This window comes from Canis lupus, chromosome 1 (assembly GCF_003254725.2).
Source record: "Canis lupus dingo isolate Sandy chromosome 1, ASM325472v2, whole genome shotgun sequence".
NCBI classification, from domain to species: Eukaryota; Metazoa; Chordata; class Mammalia; order Carnivora; family Canidae; genus Canis; species Canis lupus.
In genome coordinates, this window is record NC_064243.1 from 22,220,476 (window position 1) to 22,240,103 (window position 19,628).

The window sequence follows — 19,628 nt, forward strand, 5'->3', positions numbered from 1 at the left end:
CACACATCAATTAAAAGCTCATAATGAGGGTGCCTGGGTGGCTCAGATGGTCAAGTATCTGGCTCTTGGTTTCAGCTCAGGTCATAATCTCAGAGTCGAGAGATTGAGCCCCGTGTCAGGCTCTGCACTGGGCATGGAGTCTGCTAAAGTTTCTCTCTCTCCTTCACCCTTCACCCCTCCTCCTCTCTAAAAAGAAGATCATAATGATACAAACAGCGATCACAGTCATTGTTATTATTTGTATAACAAAATTCTACCTGCCGTTTCCAAGTGTGTCATTAAATACCAGACTTTGCATCCACACATTACCTTGTATGTCTATTAGCTAACAATCACAGTGCCTACATGGACATAATTAAGTACTCATAATTATCATAGCAGATAGGATGAAAAATCAAAGGCATAAGTCCTCAACAATTCTAGATAAATAAAATTTATATGGCACCAAAATACTCACATCATTGAGATCCTAAGGAGATAGGCAGCAGAAATGGTGGCATTTTTATTCCCTGCCAAACATTCAGATTTTGGGAGTATCAATTTATATGAGTATTTTTATCAATTTAGTCGGTTGCCTATAAAATGTGCAACAGCGTTTCTATCCTGTGAATTACTACAAAAGATAAATCAAATTTAAAAAATCTACACAGTAGAAGATATAAGCAAAACAAAACAAAACAAAACAACCCACCAAGATGGTATTAAAATGAAAGTCAGAAGTATAAAATAAGACAGAGGGGATAATCACAAGAGCAATATTAATTTGAATGCTTAGTCTGTGCCAGGAATTCTACTATGTTTTAAATCTACTATCTAAGTCTTCATATAATTTCGTAATATAGTTAGCAAACCGTGCCAATATGCAAATTTAGACTGTATTTGTTTCAAATATCTCATGAGAATAATTTAAATTATGTGTGACAATAAATATGAATAAGTGAAACCCTCCTTGGAAAAGGCAAAATATTTCAAACTGAGTAATTAGGAACAAACACAGGAGACACCCACATGACATTAAAAGACACACTTAAAAGAGCTCTACATACCAAACAGGATAGGATTAAGACATATAAAAGACATTAGAAATGAAATGGAGTATTAATAGACATAATGTAGAATTAGAAGACTACGTAGTTTCAAGACTATAATAAACTTGAATAGTAAAACTGAATTTAAAAAGGAAACCAAAAAAAGTTTGTATTTAAAACTCTTTGTGCGCATAAAGCAGAACTCCTATGTACCAGTAAACTTAATTTCACAGGATATTAGTGTTTTCATATCTGCATAGTGGCAAAATCCTACAGTCAGTAAAAAATTGTGAAAATCAGAACAAACAGTATAAACCTATATAGAGCATTAGAACACTAGAATATTAATAGCAGCTACCTATGGATATTAAAGTGATGTGTGATTTTTTTGTCTACTACTCTATGTTTTTTTTAAAGATTTTATTTATTTGAGAGAGAGAGTGAGCATGAGGAGGGGGAGGAGTAGAGGGAGAGGGAGGAGCAGGCTCCCCGCTGAGCAGGGAACTGGATGCCAGGCTCCATCCCACGACCCTGGGATCATGACCTGAGCCAAAGGCAGACGCTTAACTGACTGAGCCACCAGGCACCCCTACTACTCTATTGTTTCAAATGTACCTGCGATTAATGCATATATGTGCTTTTATAATGACAAAACAGATATTACTTTAAAAGAAAGCAAATATAAATGTATACACATGTTCACATGTATGTGTGCATGAGTGTGTATGCATACGTACATGTATACCTACATGTTAAAGCATATTTTAAAACTCTAATACTGCAGTGGTCATTTATTCCCGGATTTTGCGTTTCATGAGGATGGTTAATGTCTTTTTTAAATATTAAAGAAATATCTAAAATAATCTAGATGCTTCCTTCTTATAAACCGTTTTGAATCTCATCTTCTATAAATGTTAGTTTGTGTTCCTTATTATCCTTCCAGTTTGTGAAAGCTATTGTGGGAATTAATACTAAAACATTTGCCCACTAGATACATAAAGAAATCCTGTACTTTCTTTTTCTTTTTTTGTCCTAAAATTACCCTCAAGCTTCAAGAGAGTTCTCTTAAACATAGTATTCTTGAATTTGTTGAACATGTCCCTGCTCCACTTACTAATATCCTTCATGGACATGAATCTGATTGTGTCTCTTGTTACCCATCATTTTTCTGAACTGAAAATTTCTCATCCGGTCTTATTATTTCAATCCTTTGATCATTTCCATTAACCTTTCAGGCTGTTCTAACTGTTTTATGGCCTTAATGGAATGCACGGAATCAAACTATAAACTCTACTCCAAGTATAAAAACATTATTATTTCTGTCCAAAGACTTAGCAAAATTACATAATATGGTCTTTTCAATTTTATCATGGTTACCTCTGGCATTTGGTTGACCTTTAGAATGGCTACTCTACACTGGACAGGCTTCAAGAAATAGTTGACATAGAGATTCAGATACCTTTTTTTTTTTTTTTTTTTTCTAAACACAAGTAATAGGGAGAGAGTGATCTCTTTTGTCAACATAGTTTGGATTATACTTCCCCAAATACCTTACCTTGTATCTTCCACACCTGAAATTCACCCACTATCATCTGGCCTATTGACACAGCATTAGAAATGTTCTTGCAGGGCCCATCCATCTCACCAGTTTTGAACCCTTTCTGCAAACTTCCGGATCTGTCTCAGTACAGGCACACAGCCTACCTTCCTCCTCAGGCGCACATTCTTCCAGTTGCTATAACGGCAGCTATGGTGGATAAAGTTTTACTCCACTTTTGGCTCTGTCCAACCTCAAACTCTTGATACTAGTTCTGTATACCGGAGGGCAGTTTTAAGAACCTGAGCAAGTGCTACAGATGAGAAGATCATGTTCACCTGGATGCTACCAATTCCCACTTGGGCTTCCCCTCCTGTTCCCTAGCTTGACAATTCTTCCTTATGACCAAGCCCTTCCCTCATATTCCAATTTTAATAACAGATCTGTGTCTTTGAAAGTGGCCTGCTCACCCTACTTTTGTTTGGTTGGTTTGGTTTTTAAATAGAATGCTTTGCCTTGGGCAGCCCGGGTGGCTCAGTGAGTTAGCGCCTGCCTTAGGCCCAGGGCGTGATCCTGGACACCCGGGGTAGAGTCCCACATCAGGCTCCCTGCATGGAGCCTGCTTCTCCCTCTGCCTGTGTCTCTGCCTCTCTGTGTATCTCTCACTAATAAGGAAATAAAATCTTAAAAAAAGAAAAAAGAATGCTTTGCCTTACTCTTGCTTCCTTTGCTAACCGCCAGGTCAGCTTCCTTCTCCAAAAGCAGGGGTTGAGAATCACCTGGAAGCGTTATCAAGCTATAGCTTCCTGGCTCCAACCCTAGAGATTCTGATTCACTAGGCCAGGGCAAGGCCACCAAATCTGCATTGCTAACAGACTCACAAATGATGCCAATCCTGCAGGTGGACCTGGAGACCACACTTTCAGAATCACACAACTTCCATGATTTCCATTAGTTTTTTGTTTGCCAGAGGCTTCACTTTATGATCCACCCACCCAGCCAGCTCCTCTGGGTTGTCATGATGGGCTTTCCTACATCTAAGGACTCTATTCCTTCCTCTGACCCCTGTATGGGGAAGGTAAACAATGCCAATTCTAATTCCGTTCCTGAAATGACGATGATGATGATGATGCCGACAATGACAATGAGCCTCAATTTCCTCATCTTCAAGGTGGAGATAAAAATAGTACCTCCTTTATAGATTTCTGAAACTATAAATAATGAGAAAGCACAGCACTTTGCATAATTCCTGGCACATCCTGGGTGCCCAATAAGTGTGGGTTATAAGGCCATCAATGCAGATGATAAGGGCAGCATATCATTAATTCAACAGACTGACTGATTAGTTTGGGGGGAACACAATAGTGAGCAAAACAGATAAGCATCCTGCCCTGGTGGAGACAGAAAGAGTGAATGAGGACACAGATAATAACAGGTTACAATAAGTACTATCAGGAAAAAAAAAGAAAAAAGAGCAGAGTAACTGGGAGAGGCTGATTTCATCAGAATGGACACGGCAAAGGCTGTAGGAATGTGGGATTCATAATTCGGTCTAAGTGAGGGGCAGCCAAATAAAGGGCTGGAGGAAGAGAATCCAAGACATGGGGAACTGCCCAAACAAATGATTTGAGACTGGAAATTGTTTGATTTGTCCAATGAAAAGGCAGCAGACTGCATCCATGGAACCTAATAAAGAGAAATAGAATGTGCTGAAATTAGAAAAGAAGTAAACACAAGCTGAAGCCCACAGAGGTTGGTAAGATGTGTTCAGGTTTTAGTTCGGTCTAAGAAAAAAAAAAAAGACTTTGAGGGTTTTAATTTCTAAGAGGGGCATCCTACATTCTGACTAGCGTGTTAACAAGATCATTCTGGGTAAGAATGGGTTGCAGGGAGGCTACATTGGAAGAGAGACAGGAGGTTCTAGGTCTGATCTAAGCAGCAGGTGAGAGTAGCTGGATTTGGGGTAAGGGAAGTCAGGATGGGGAGGACTGGGTAAATTATTTTCCAGAAATACATTCTGGAAAAAAATAAATAAATAAAAAATAAAATTAAATAAATAAATAAATAATTAATACATACATACATACATACATACATACATTCTGGAGGTTCAACTGTCACAGATTTAATGCAAGGTATAAGGAAAAGAGGGCTCAAAGCTAATGCCTGGGTTTGAAATATTGCAACACTGAGGCTATATTCATTAAATCAAACTTTCTTTGCTTATTTTGACAGGTTTAATATGCATTGTATATGTGAATGATAAATATTCCTTCTTATCCAAAGGCTAATTTAATTGTGAATACTTATTTTCTGGGTGATTTTCCTAATAACTTACAAAGTTGGCATTTTTTATAGTCTTTGGTAATGTGTAAATAATGGTGGCACACTTCTTGAGCTCCCTCCAGAAAGCTTGCAATATTTTTAGCTCAAATTATTTTTTTTAAATAATACTAGCTAATATTTATTTAATAGTTCCTATATACCAGACCCTGATTCACACCCAAATCACTTGACTATAGCCCACCCAAGCCAGCAAAATTCACTTATCTTCTCTCACTAATATCACTCGAATTCCCACTTCCACAGCTTGGGTTCAGCAGTCCTGTATGTTATGATGAATTGTACTGCCTGGCTTCCATTCCATGGTTCTCAGCACTACCTCTAGCATGTTTCTTTATCACAGTTTCTTTCTCTTTGAGCTTCTCTGAAACAGCAGGAGACAGCAAGAACTGCGCATTTTACAACACAAGATCTGAACGAGATTTCCAGAGTTTGAGTAATCAAGGAGAACGCATGTTAATGTGCAGACACCTGTTGTTAATAATAGTAATGATGACAATGCCATTTACCAAGTGTCTGCTCTGTTCCAGGGACTGTCCTGGAGCTGCAGTGAATATGCACCATTTTGCTTATTCTAATCTCTGTAATGACTCTGCAGGCCACACATCACCAGCCCATTGCACCGTGTTAGAGATGGAGTGATGTGTTCATACCCACTCCTCAGTGGCACCCTCAAGCCTAAATCAGACTAGACTAGAGGAGCAGAAAGGGGAAGAAGATGGTAGGTAGAAGGGGGGAGTGTGGATGGAAGGAAAGATGAGAGTCACAATCACACAAATGGTTCCGCTTTTAGGTGAGGTACTATAAATTGTCTATACAATGTTCAGCCAAAAAAGAAGAAAAACAAGCAATTTGCAGTGGAAGTAAAAAATGAGAACTAACTTATTCCTCTGTTTACATGGAAGAGAGGGAAGAGGTAGAGAGGAGAAAAACTCACTCACTGATATCTTCTTCTGAGGCCAGAATTTCACTTATTATTATTTTATTATTGTTTTAAAAGCCAAACAAGAAAAATGCCCCTGCTGTGACTTTCCCTTCCTACATATATCTACATAATGACCCCGTGTCATCTTAATTCCCTAGGTATTTTGCAAGCTGAATTATCATTCCCAAGGAGAAACAGTATTACGTGCACAATCCCCACATCTATCTGGTTAACCATCCTTTAAAAATCGCACACACACACACTTCTCAATCCCTTAGCTCATTTGAAATTTCTTTTGTTTTCATGCACTGTAAATTGGTGATAAAGTGTTATTACTGAGCATTTGGCAGTTGGATTCGCTAACTACTTTTTGAATGTCAGTAAGAATATACCAAGGGAAAATTGAATTATATAATGTAATCACTTGGGCTAATTATTTTCTTTGCTGGTCCTCTAAAGAAGCAGTAGATGCAAACTCACAAACATCACATTTATTTTTCTTAGCAGGAGAGAAGCACTGGGCTGTGATTAAGGTGGCATCGTGTTGCTTCTTACAGAATGTGTAATGGTTCTGAACTGCAAGAACCAAAAAAAAAAAAAAAACCAACAAAAAACAAAAACAGGGATCCCTGGGTGGCGCGGCGGTTTGGCGCCTGCCTTTGGCCCAGGGCGCGATCCTGGAGACCCAGGATCGAATCCCACATCGGGCTCCTGGTGCATGGAGCCTGCTTCTCCCTCTGCCTGTGTCTCTGCCTCTCTCTCTCTCTCTGTGACTATCATAAGTAAATAAAAACAACAACAACAACAACAACAAAAAACAAAAACAAAAAACAAAACAAACAAAATAAAAACAAAAAACCCCCACAAAAAAACAAAAAACCAGGTACACCTGTAATTGTAGTAAAAATCCACTTTTAATTGGGTAAGCAGATTCCATAGGAATGTCCACAGTAAGTGTCTATTACATATAAGCCAAAGTGGTAGAGCTTTACTGCTGATAGCAGGAAATTCTTCACCTGAAGCTCTCTTTCAGTATCCAAATATAAGGGAAAAAAAGTTTTCAACCTTAGAACCTTTTCTAATTGCACACAGCATTTCCCAAACATGAGCAGAAATTCTGAGAAGTCCCGTAGTATGTACCTGTTTAATTTAACATTGTTTCATCCAGAACTTTCCAAATGCAGGTAATGACAGATGATTATTCATTTTGTCTTGTTTTGTTTTGTTTTGTTTTTTTCATTTTCTTTAGGAATACCCGTAAATGCATACAACTTGGGCGAACAAAAATGTTTAGCCTTCATCTTTACTAGATGTCTCACTTGATTGTACAATTCCTGCATCTTTAACTTTGTCCATTTAATTCACACCAAACTTATACCCAAAATGTATTTTGCAAGGAATATTGCTATTGCTATTTAGAGTAGCACAATTCCTATTACCATTGCATAGCAACAGCTTTTCTGAACAAGAATATGGGTAAAATGAGAAAGAACACTTGGAGTCTGAGGATTGTTTACAAAGATTTTTTTTTTTTTTTTTTTTTTTTGGTCACTAAAAGGACTTAATGAGACTTTTTTTTCACATACTGAAATTCAACATTCAGGATGTAAATCCAAATTCAATTCTGAGAGGAAAAAGCGGACATTTCCTACACATTTCTTAAATGCTTAATTAATGCCAACTAGTATGCAAGACACACATGACTAAGATACAAACCCCTCCCCCTTGAGAAACTGCCTAACCAACATGTTAAATGTTAATCGAGGAATTAGCAAGAAATTATGGAAGCACAAGAAAGGAGGAGGGGCTGCCTCATGGGTGCACATAATGTCAGATGCAATGATCAAAAAGCACTGTGCATATGTGACACAGCATTGGTTTAAAACAACAACAGAGCACATACAAAAGATCAGTCGTTGTGAACTCAAATGTTTTTGCCTGGATAGCCAGTGACCTCACGTTGCCCTCAGTACTTCCTCTGTGTGCATTCCACTTAGCTTGTTCCTATGAAGGTGGTATATCTCATCCCACACACATATGCCCATAAAAAGCCATTACAACTCAATAACAAAAAGACAAAGAACCCAATTTAAAATGGGCAAAGGCTCTGAAAAGACATTTCTTTAAGAAAGATATACAAATGGTGAATAAATCCATGAAAAGAATCTCAGCATCATTAGTCATTAGGGAAATGCAAATCAGGCCCACAATGAGATACCACTTCATACCCACGAGGCTAGTTAGAATTAAAAAAAAAAAAGTTACCTAATAACAAATATTGATGATGATATAAAGAAACAGAAATACTCAAGCATTGCTGGTAGGAATGTAAAATGGTATAGTCTCTCTGGACAACATCTGTTAATTCCTCAAATAATCGAACATAGAGTTACCATATGATTCGTGGTTCCACTCCTAGGTATATACTCAATATAACTGAAAACATAGGTCCACACAAAACCTTGTGCATAAATTTTTATACATAAAAATTTTTTTATACATAATTATTAACAATAGACAAAAGTAGGGGGATCCCTGGGTGGCTCGGTGGTTTAGCGCCTGCTTTCGGCCCAAGGTATGATCCTGGAGACCCGGGATCGAGTCCCACATCGGGCTCCCCGCATGGAGCCTGCATCTCCCTCTGCCTGTGTCTCTGCCTCTCTCTCTCTGTGTCTCTCATGAATAAATAAATAAACTCTTTTTTAAAAAAATACACAAAAGTAGAGACAATCCTATGCCTATCAACTAATGAATAAATAAAATGTGGCATATCTTTACAATGGAATATGGTCTGGCTATAAGAAGAAATGAACTACTGATATAAAGTATAGTAAGACTGAACCCTGAAAACATTATACTGAGCTAAAGAAACCAGTCACAAGACACAACATACTCTATGACTCCATTTTTGCAAAGTGTCCATAATAGAGAAATCTACAGAGACAGAAAGTAGACAGGTAGTTGCTTAGGGCTGTTGTACGGTAGAGGGAACAGAGAGAATAAGAGGATGAGGGAATGATAGTTAAAGGGCACAAGTGCTCTAAAATTCAATGTGGTCAGATATGCTTGCAAACATCTGTGATTGCACCGAAACCAGTCAATTGTAGCAATTTAAATGTGAAGTTGTCCTGTATGTGAATTATAGTGAATTGTATCTCAAAGCTATTTTATAGCATTAGGCAAGAAATTCATTGCATTTTCAATACACAGAGCTTGAATAAGTGATAAATAAATCAACAAATGTATATTTAGAACTCCAAATGCTTTACTTGAATAGAATCTGCCATTTAAAGACATGTTTTCAAGTGGGTGATTTTTGCCCTTAGGCACACTGCCACAGTGGTGGAAGGAGCCTCGGTCTTATGCTCCAAATTTCAGGAGTATGAATACAAGTATGCTCTGGTGGTTTCGTGCTCAAATATACTAGGTCATATTAAAGATAAGTCCACACCCTACTATGTAAAACAATCACTAAAATGATTATATCTAGATATATTAAATAATAAGTCAGCAATAAAAGTCCTTAGAAAGCATAGGAAGAAATGTGCTTTGCTCCTTGGCCTTTCGAAATTAGCAAGCACAACGGATGCTAGCTCTTGCTAACTTTAATTAAAACACTCCTGTATAATTTAGTTTGAGTCCTGTAACAGTCAAACTCCTTCTGGGATAATGTGTGCCTCTGGTACTTCAGGACAACTTTGGCATAGAACGCCCTTTTGGGCAACTTTCCACAACTGTCAGCAGTTCTCCTCCTTCTAAACCACAGATGGTCAATTCACCTTGCTGAGACTGTTAGGGCTAATTAAAATCATAGCCTTAGATTGCCTTTTTAATGCTCTGAATTAGTGCAGAGCCTCTGCTTTTCCCTCTTGAGCCTCTACTTCCTTCCTCATCTTTCTGAGAGAAGAGGACAAAATCAGATCCATAGCCATCTCAAGGATAAATGCAAAAAAAAAATTAAAATTAAAATTAAAAAAACCTGTTCAAATTGTTTTCTCTAATGAAAGAAGAAAGGAGACTAAGATCAACATAGTAGGCCTTTAAATAAATATCTGTGTAATGAGTAAATAAATCCTGTCACAAATTCAACTAGCATTTGCACAGACAGTATAACTGCCATTGTCATACCAAATTATTTTACTCTAATAGCATGAACATACCACCTTTCTTCTTCTGATACATATGTGCATTCAATAGAATCTCCTAAACATCATTTGGTATAGAACTTTTGCATACTCATACAAGGGCTGTGATTTCAGGTGAAAAAGTAATTACAATAAAAAATCACCACAGTTATAGGAAGGAACAGCAAATAGACAACCTTGATTTTTTAAATTTAATTCTGTCTTATGTTATGCATTTTTTATCATATATTTGGTATCATATTCCTACATAAAAAAACAAAAAAACAAAACTCTTAACTGATTTTATTATGATCCATTTGGTAATTACCCTGTGAAAGATAATCAATATAAACTTACCTAAGGCATTGCTTTTAGGTAATGACCATTAAATGCGTGTGGGTGAAGAGGTTACTGCTTATAAAGGCCAATTATAGATAGACATGAAAATTAGGGACCGCTACTTGGGGAGAAGCAGCGATGTAGTAAATTTAGAACTCCACTCAAACAAAGAAGTATATATTGTAATAGATGTGTTAAATATTATCTTTATTAACATATTTTATGATAACTATTTTCCATTTATAGCTAAGAACCTAAGTCAAAAACCCAACATGGGTGATCCAATAGCAAATTCATAAAGGAGGCAACCGAACACCTTAATGGAGGTGAATGTGCCAGTTACTCTCCAAACACATGGATGGGTCAGTTCCCTACTTGATCAGTTACACATGCTCAGAAAGTAGCAACACATCAAATATGTTTCAGAAAAAAAAAATAATTAAAAAATAAAGCATATATAAAAAATAAAAGGACACAAAACCATATCGGTTTTTAATTATCATATTTCCTTCCATTACTAGACACATCTGAGAGTTGATGGAGTGAGAACATCTGCATGCTTGTTGTAGTAAATTGAATTCATAGAGCATATCTAAGAATTGAATTAAAACAAAAAGATTTTCTTCAGTTAATGATATATTTATTATTAAAGTTGGGATAGATCATTCAAAATTATAGGCTCTAAAATGTTAGTACCTTATACTTATAAATTACTAAATAAAAAGATGATGATGTTAAAGAAAAAAATAAACAAGGGGACATTCAGATCTTGGAACTACATATAACCTAGTACATAAACAGAGAAATGGCTTTTGATTCATTGCACTTATAAGAACGACATTTTTTTCACACTCTTGGAAATTTGAGATTGTCATTACCAACAATATGTAAGAAATGTTGGTAATATACTTCTTTGTTGTGGCTTATGCCTCTATAAAAGTAATCAGCATCTTTTCAACAATATAATACACAGTAGAGTTCCTCTTTCTGTGGAAATACTCATCTGCTCCAGCTGCTCTAACAAAATATCACCACAGATTCAGTGGCTTAGACCCCATCAACTCATTTTCTCACAGTTCTGGAGTCTGAAGTTTCAGATAAAGGTGGCAGCAGGGTTGATTTCTGGTGCGACATCTCTCCTTGGCTTGGAGATGGTGCCTTTCTCTCTGTCCCCACATACTCCATTTTCTATGTGTTTGTGCTGAGAGAGAAAAATGCTCTGATGCCTCTTCTTCTTCTTAAAAAGACGCCATTCCTATTAGCTTACGGCCTCATTCTTAGGATTTCATTTAATTTTAATTACCTCCTTAATTAAAGGTCCTATCTCCAAATAGAGTCACATTGATGATTAAGGCTTCAACATATGAATTTGGGGGAAAACAATTCGGTCCATAACAATGTTCTACAAAAATACAAGTCTCCATAAAAAGCTTATAAAATATTTTGATAGAAAGCTAGATAATTTATATGCAATGCACATACAACTGTATTTTTTACGTTTAAAACACAGATAAGCCAGAGAACAAGCCAAGGCTTTGAGTGACCAAGATGAAAAGACGTGGTATCTGGTTTTTCTCACAATCTAGCTGGGCCAAAAGATGGATAGCAGACTATAGGGACCGGAGGAAGCTTAAAAAATATAAAATGCTTTACAAATTTGGACGCCATCCTTGTGCCACAAACCTAATATTTTTCTGTTTTTCTTGAGATTACTGACCAATTTAGTTTCTCTGTGTTATTAGAACATCATTATATAATTCTTCCAGGACTCATGAGAATTATGTGGGGACCAGTTGTTCCTTTGTACATGTTACAGGTGAGTAAAACTGGGTATGGAGAGGGTACACAGGATGTTTTAATATTTATGGCATTTTGTTGTTTCATTCTTGCTTAATTTTTACAACTCTGCTTTAGGCTTCTGCCGAGTTCTAGAAGAACATCTTATATTTCTTTACTTCCCACAGCACCCAAAGCCATGCCTCCTATTCTGAAGCCTTCTCTCCCAAATTTCACACCTAAGCAATCATCAAGCCCTATGAGGAAGTAATTATCATTCTTTACAAGTGAAGGGATTGAGGACTGGTGAGTTAAATAACTGGCCAAGATGAAACAGCTATAAGCCACAACCCAAAAACCAACCCATGTTTTTCCATTGCCCTTAAAAAGTCAATCAGAGAAGGACAAACATTATATGGTCTCATTCATTTGGGGAATATAAAAAATAGTGAAAGGCAATAAAGGGGAAAGGAGAGAAAATGAGTGGGAAATATCAGAGAGGGAGACAGAACATGAGAGACGCCTAACTCTGGGAAACGAACTAGGGGTGGTAGAAAGGGAGGTGGGTGGGTGGGGGGTGGGGGTGACTGGGTGACGGGCACTGAGGGGGACACTTGATGGGATGAGCACTGGGTGTTATTCTATATGTTGGCAAATTGAACACCAATAAAAAATAAATTTATTTTTTTAAAAAAGATAAAAATCTAACCACATTAGCAAACCATTCAGGATCTGTACCACTTTTCCAGTCCCCTACCAGACTCTCATTGGCCCCACACTCTTCAGTCACATCAGATCATATCCTTTTCCCCATTCCTTGCTTATCAAATATTTTGTTAAAGTATGCATTTCTGGGATGCCTGGATGGCACTATGGTTGGGTGTCTGACTTCAGCTCAGGGTGTGATCCCTGGTCTGGGGATGGAGTCCTGCATGGGCTCCCCTCGGGGAGCCTGCTTCTCCCTCTGCCTGTGTCTCTACTTCTCTTTCTGTGTCTCTCATGAATAAATAAATAAAATCTTTAAAAATTAAAAGAAAATAAAATAAAGTATGCATTTCTGCATTGATTCAAACATCAGATCAATCTAGACCTAAGGCAGTAGCAAATCTCTTGGATGTTTATTAGGGTGATTATAATTCTTGTGCCAAAAAGCTGGTTATTTGGAAAGTAATAATGGATAGAATACCATTCTTTACTTCTTTTTTAAAAAGCAGAGTTCAAAAAAATAACCATGGCACTGGTGATTTAGACAGCATATAAGCTGGCAACAGTATTCAGAAAACCTCCCTCTGCAACCTCCTTTTCAGCACTTCTCCTGCCACCACTTCTTTAGGTTCTGTCTTTTATGAGAGAGAGACTATCAGCCCTTCATATCTTCACAGAGTCCACGTTAACATGCAAAATGGAGGGGGGAATAAAGGAACTTACTCTAAATTGATTAGGGCAATTGATTTTTGAATTTGTAATTACACTACAAGCCCATTGAAGCCAGACTTCAAACTTTTTGTAGCTTTCTCAGAACCTAGTGCAATACATGTACTCAAAATACATCCACCAGTACTGTATTATTGAATATTCTAATAGATCAGAAACATTAACATAAATGGCTATTATTAAGAACACATCTATTACTAATTTAAATTTCACATACCTTAGACAAGTTGTCCTTAATCTTGTCTATTACAGATTTCCCCAAGAAGTTTAATTATTATGGAACTTTTAAAATTCATTTTATAGTGTAAATGCTTTAAACGATATTTAATGTTTATTAACTCAGAAACTCTTGAGGAAGACCACATAATTTCTCTTGTTGTATATAAAATGATATCATACTTGAAAAGTCTATTAGTTCATGCAGGTTCACATTCAAAGCCAGTTCAAGTACAAAAAAGGACCATTGACTTGAAAGGCAAAACAAAAGTCTGATAAAATGCATGATTAAAGCTTGTAAACACAACTTGGGATTTCTTTTTTTTTTTTAATTTTTATTTATTTATGATAGTAACAGAGAGACAGAGAGAGAGAGAGAGGCAGAGACACAGGCAGAGGGAGAAGCAGGCTCCATGCACCGGGAGCCCGACGTGGGATTCGATCCCGGGTCTCCAGGATCGCGCCCTGGGCCAAAGGCAGGCGCCAAACCGCTGCGCCACCCAGGGTTCCCACAACTTGGGATTTCTTGTGGGATTTTTATCTTATGAAGAATTTACACTATGGTAAAATTCTTAAAGCTAATGAAACCTAATTGAATAACACTGCTAATGAAGCTCTTTGCATCTTTTACTTAAAAAAAGTAATAAATTATATTTTCCATATAAACTCAGCCCTGCAAGTTGAGCTCAGCTCTATAACAGAATAGCCAAATACTGTATCAAAGATTTTATTATATCAGGGGAATCCCTGGGTGGCTCAGGGGGTTAGCCCCTGCCTCCAGCCCAGGGTATGATCCTGGAGTCCCGGGATCGAGTCCCACATCGGGCTCCCTGCATGGGGCCTGCTTCTCCCTCTGCCTGTGTCTCTGCCTCTCTCTGTGTGTCTCTCATGAATAAATAAATAAAATCTTAAAAAAAAAAAGATTTTATTATATCAACATTCATTTTAAAGCCTGAGTAGAATAGTTAAAACAGTATTATGATCATTTCCTGAATTAAATCATATACCTTCTATAATAGTTATAGATCATACTAGGTCTGTGGAAGATCTTTAAAATGTATACCCAGTTACCAAGAGAATTTTTTAAAAGAAGACCCAAAACTCTACTTAGTTTTTTAAATTAATATTGCTTCTAATTTACACATTGAACATGTAATCTGCAATGAAATTTTTGGAAATAGAGTGATGCGTTTAGAATAAAAATGTGAGTCTAACAGCAACAAAGCCAGCATCCATAAAGAAAAATACTTGACACCTTATAGAAAATGTAAAATAAAAATGAAAAACAGAAACATCAAAATGCATACAGACAGAGCCTACACAGTATAGTTACTATTCTTCCTACATTAAGAGTTCCTGCAAATCAATAAAATAAAGATGGATATTTTAATAAATGTATAAAGGTCAAAAAGATTGATGGCTAACTCACAAACTAGTACATGCAAATGTCCAGTAAAACCATGAAAAAGAAACCCAAATTTAATAAGGATGCAAATTAGAACAAAGAGATTCCATTTTATAAAATTGTTAGGCAGGCAAATATTGGTAGGAATGTATTCTTTTTTAAATTCATTTATTATAGAGAGATAAAGGTAGAGAACAAGCAGAGCAGAGAGGCCGAGAGAGAGAGAGAGAGAGAGAGAGAGAGAGAGAGACGGAGAGAGCCGCAGGCTCCCCACTGAGCAGGGAGCCCAAGGCAGAGCTGGATCCCAAGACTCTGGGATCATGACCTGAGCCGAAGGCAGACGTGTAACCCACTGAGCCACCCGAGGAATCTGAGAGAAATGTGTTCTTTTGGAGATAGGCAATTCTTGCACTGCTGGTGTGAGTATGAACACTTCTGTGACACTTTTCCTTAGCATATAAGCAAATAAATAGCAAATATACAGAATAATCATTTCAGTGCTATTGTTGTGTGTGTGTGTGTGTGTGTTTAACAGAACTTGGAAACAAGGCAATGCTCAACAATAAAGAACTGGAGAACATACTGATGTGCACGGGAACACACAGAAGATGCTACGAATCAGTGTGTGCATATATGTATGCATGTACCTATATTTCTTCGCTGTTCTTTATTCTCAGAAATCATAATTTATATACAATTGGCTTAGATATCAATGAAGCATCATGTGTCCAAATATTATGAATTAATTTGATATGAAGTTTGACCTCATATATTAGCGATTAGAAGTTTACTTATGATCGCTAAAAATTCCAGGTAATTCTATAACTGCATTTACCTTATGATCAGTACTATACAATACAACATGATTTCTGTATAGCTAATCTGTGTTGCTGTACTTTGGTACAACAAATGTAAAAGTTCTTTGTTTCACTAACAACTTCCATATAAAATGATTATACTAAATTGCTGCCATTTTAAAGACAAGCTATTTTAGCTAGAATAATTCTACCTCTAAAACCAAAAAAAAAAAAAAAAAATTAAAGTCCTTTGCCTATTCTAAGCTTAATATTTATGGTTTGATCAAAGAACAAACAACTCCATTGTCTCATCCCTTACATATATTATTGCCCTATCTGAAGATTAAAGCATTTTCTGAATAAACTTGAAAACCAAAAAGTAAAATGGACAGCATAGTAATATTATGGTAGAGGTTAACAGATATAATCAGCGTACCATACCTCTTCATTTCTGTAGAATAACTTTTAAAGAGACTATGATTTTTCCTGTACTCTTTACAAGGTAAAAATATATATATATATATTCCAGAAGGAAAAATCCTAAGACCGGGAAACATTTTTTGTTGTAGTTGCTGTTATAGGAAAAAGCAATTCAAATGGTAAAGCACCTTCTCCAAATGACATGATTCAAATGAAACTGACTGAAAAAAAATATCTGGAGTAAAAGATAAATGATGTGTACCTCCCACATACAACAATTATGAACTTGCAATGATGCACAGTGACCCTGCCTTTCTGAATAATATGTACCATCCAAGCCCCTTAAATTTTTAAAATTAGATTCTTTCTACACAAGTTTTCCTTAGATGTATTCGATTATAATGGTTCACCTTCAACATAGCATATACAGCATTTCCATATTAAGAAAACAATCTCACCAAGACATTTGAACTTAGTGTCAGGAACCCTATCTGTCATCTCAAATGATACCTGACTTTTCCATTCAAGTGTATACCCTTTATGCAATTTCTCTCATTTATTCCTTCATTTATTTTCCCCAGATAAAATATTTGGGAATCTCTCATTTGTTATTTAATTCATTGGCTGTTTAACACATTTGTTAAATAATAATTTTTCATAGGTTTCAGTTGTATCACTGGAATAATTAGCCTTAAGAGTGATGCGTCTGAAGTTTAGTCAACAAGCAAGTATTCAAACACTGCATTTAACCCCTACACAATGAATCAAAGGAGAGCAAGGACATGTATGGAATATTGGGAGTTTGCAACTTCATACTAATAAACACAGGAAGCAATTCAGGGATAAGCCTTTAGAGTGTCATGGTGATGTATTTTGGAAAAAGGACAGTGTAAATTAATCTCATGCCATTGACTTACCCAAGACCGTGAGCTCTGCAGAGGCACTAATATTCTCATTTTTATATGTAACAACACAGGTGTAAGTTCCACTATCATCATCCGTCACATTGGAGATAAGCAAGTTGCTTCCACCCAATAAGGAATACTTTTTGGACCTGTGAGGCACAGACATATAAAATTAGAGAGTAGATAAATGTACAAATACATATTTATATACCAGGCAAGGTACTTAGAGGTTCAAATAAACTCTATGGAAGATCAAATGATAGCATTAGAATTAGAAACTATTTTATGAGGCCTTGATAACACAACATTTATTGATCAAAAATTCATTTGAGGTAAACCACTCCCACTGGAAGATTATGGGCAGTGATCAAAGAAATTAAATAGATTAAACTTGGAACCAAGCTTAATACTGAAAAGAAATTTACAGATAATCTGGTGCAATTCTCTCATTTTGGATTTGAGGACCATGAGGTCCAGAGAAGTGATTCCCCACAGTGAGAGTCAATGTCTTGCGTCCTGACATCTGATCTAGTGACCTTTGTACAAAGCCACATTTCATACTATACCGACAACGTCTGGTTGCATTCAGAGAACACGTTTTGGCATGTTAGTGCTGCAACCAGCTTTCTCACGTGCTTCAGTATTCTCAGAAGCACTGTGACACTACACCATAGAGTGTTCTTATATAAATACAGATGGCAAATGAAATTTAAAGATTTAAGTTATTGTCTGTGAACCTATCTCGTAATAGAAAATAAACGTGTTGAAAGGGAGACCTCCAAATCAATGAAATTAATTTCTTAAGTGAAATCCATTTAATCAAAATGTTTCAGACTAAGTGTTCCATTCTATTAAGAGTTTACTTTCTTACTATGTCTTAAAACAAATGCCTAATAATTCAAAGCTAGCCATGCTCTCCTTTTGTCCTATCTCAAATATTTGTTACATCTGGAATGTGAAAGATATAACTGGGACTGAAAAAAAATTGCACAGACCCTATAATGACAAGCTATATATTTCAATTCAGAAAATTTTAATTTCTTAATAAATATTTCACTGTCTATACCACTTCCTTAGGATGAGATCCTCCAATGTATTTTTGATGAATATTTTTTGGATAGGGCTTTTTCAACAGCAACACTGGCTTTCTCAATTTCTTTTCCGAATTGGTCTCATAGATTTTGAGTCTGTTTCCCATCTTTTAATCCCATTGGGTAAATGTCTTTCATATATTGCATAATGTCAAAGAATGTAGGGGGAAATCAATTATCATCAAAAACTCTAGTATTACTAGATACCCGTATCAAATTAGAGAAAGAGTGACATATACTTCACAAAAGTCTTCAATTTGTGATACCTGAGTTGGATGACTTCCTCTCCTCGTAACCAGGTAAAACTCGGGGGAGGATAGCCAGAAACACAACACTCCAGGATGGCATCTTTTCCTTCAATGGCTACTACATTGGATGGTCTTTGCAGAAAATATAGCTGCCTATGCAGTCCTGGGTCTGTAAAGAGAAAACACAGAATCACATCTTTTATGAAAATATAAATGGTGTAGGTTGAACCTTTTTTTTTTTTTTTTCCTAGTAAGACACTCTGATAGAGAGGAGGTAAGGAAAGAAAATGGAAAGTTACCAGTGAAACTTATAGACTGTTAAAAGGTTTCTCCATCCCAAGTTTCTAGGATTATGATAAAATATTCTTAGCTGTTGTTGACATCATGATACAAAGCAATAGATGGAAGCTTGGGGTGATAAGTCATTCATTTTGGCTGTAGGACTTGTTGACTTCTCATTAAAGAACAAGAAAATATTCTCAGTAATTTTTCTAAACATTATCACCAGTAACTTTTTAACGTTTTTAATTTGTCTTCCACTACTACCTATTTCACTTCCTTCTGCTTTGTCTATTGCTTCTGTGGCTGTTAGAATTGTGTTAAAAAACATATAAGTTTTGAGAAGTTAGGCTGTAGAAGGTACTGAAAAAAAAATCTATTGTCTTCAAAATTGAACTTACATTAAATTTTGTTTTGTATAACAATAAGTTTGGCTGTTTCTAAGCCTTCTCTTTATTTTTAATTTCTATTTTTTTTAAGATTATTTATTTATTTATTCATGAAAGACACAGAAAGAGAGAGGCAGAGACATAGACAGAAGGAGAGGCAGGCTCCCCCCTGGGACCCTGATGTGGGACTCGATCCCAGGTCTCCAGGATCACGCCCTGAGTTAAAGGCAGACCCTCAACCTCTGAGCCACCCAGGCATCCCCTATTTTTAATTTCTAACAACATTCCAAAGAGTTTGTCCCTAGAGTTGAGACTCTGTGTAAATGAAGAGCTCTTGTATCCTCCTACCTCACCCAATGCATTTTCTAGTTC

At 36.5% G+C, this 19,628-nt stretch overlaps 1 protein-coding gene across 5 annotated transcripts in view; it reads right to left on the reverse strand.

Moving 5' to 3' along the window:
• DCC (DCC netrin 1 receptor) overlaps nucleotides 1–19,628 on the reverse strand; it is a 1,086,886-nt gene that overhangs the window by 551,831 nt on the left and 515,427 nt on the right. For all 5 annotated transcript variants that reach the window (XM_035700550.2, XM_035700549.2, XM_025422244.3 and 2 more), the window contains 2 exons: nucleotides 18,607–18,757; nucleotides 17,262–17,398 (listed from right to left, as the gene is read on the reverse strand). In XM_035700550.2, coding sequence (XP_035556443.1) covers nucleotides 17,262–17,398; nucleotides 18,607–18,757 — 288 coding nt within the window. The remainder of the gene's footprint in view (nucleotides 1–17,261; nucleotides 17,399–18,606; nucleotides 18,758–19,628) is intronic.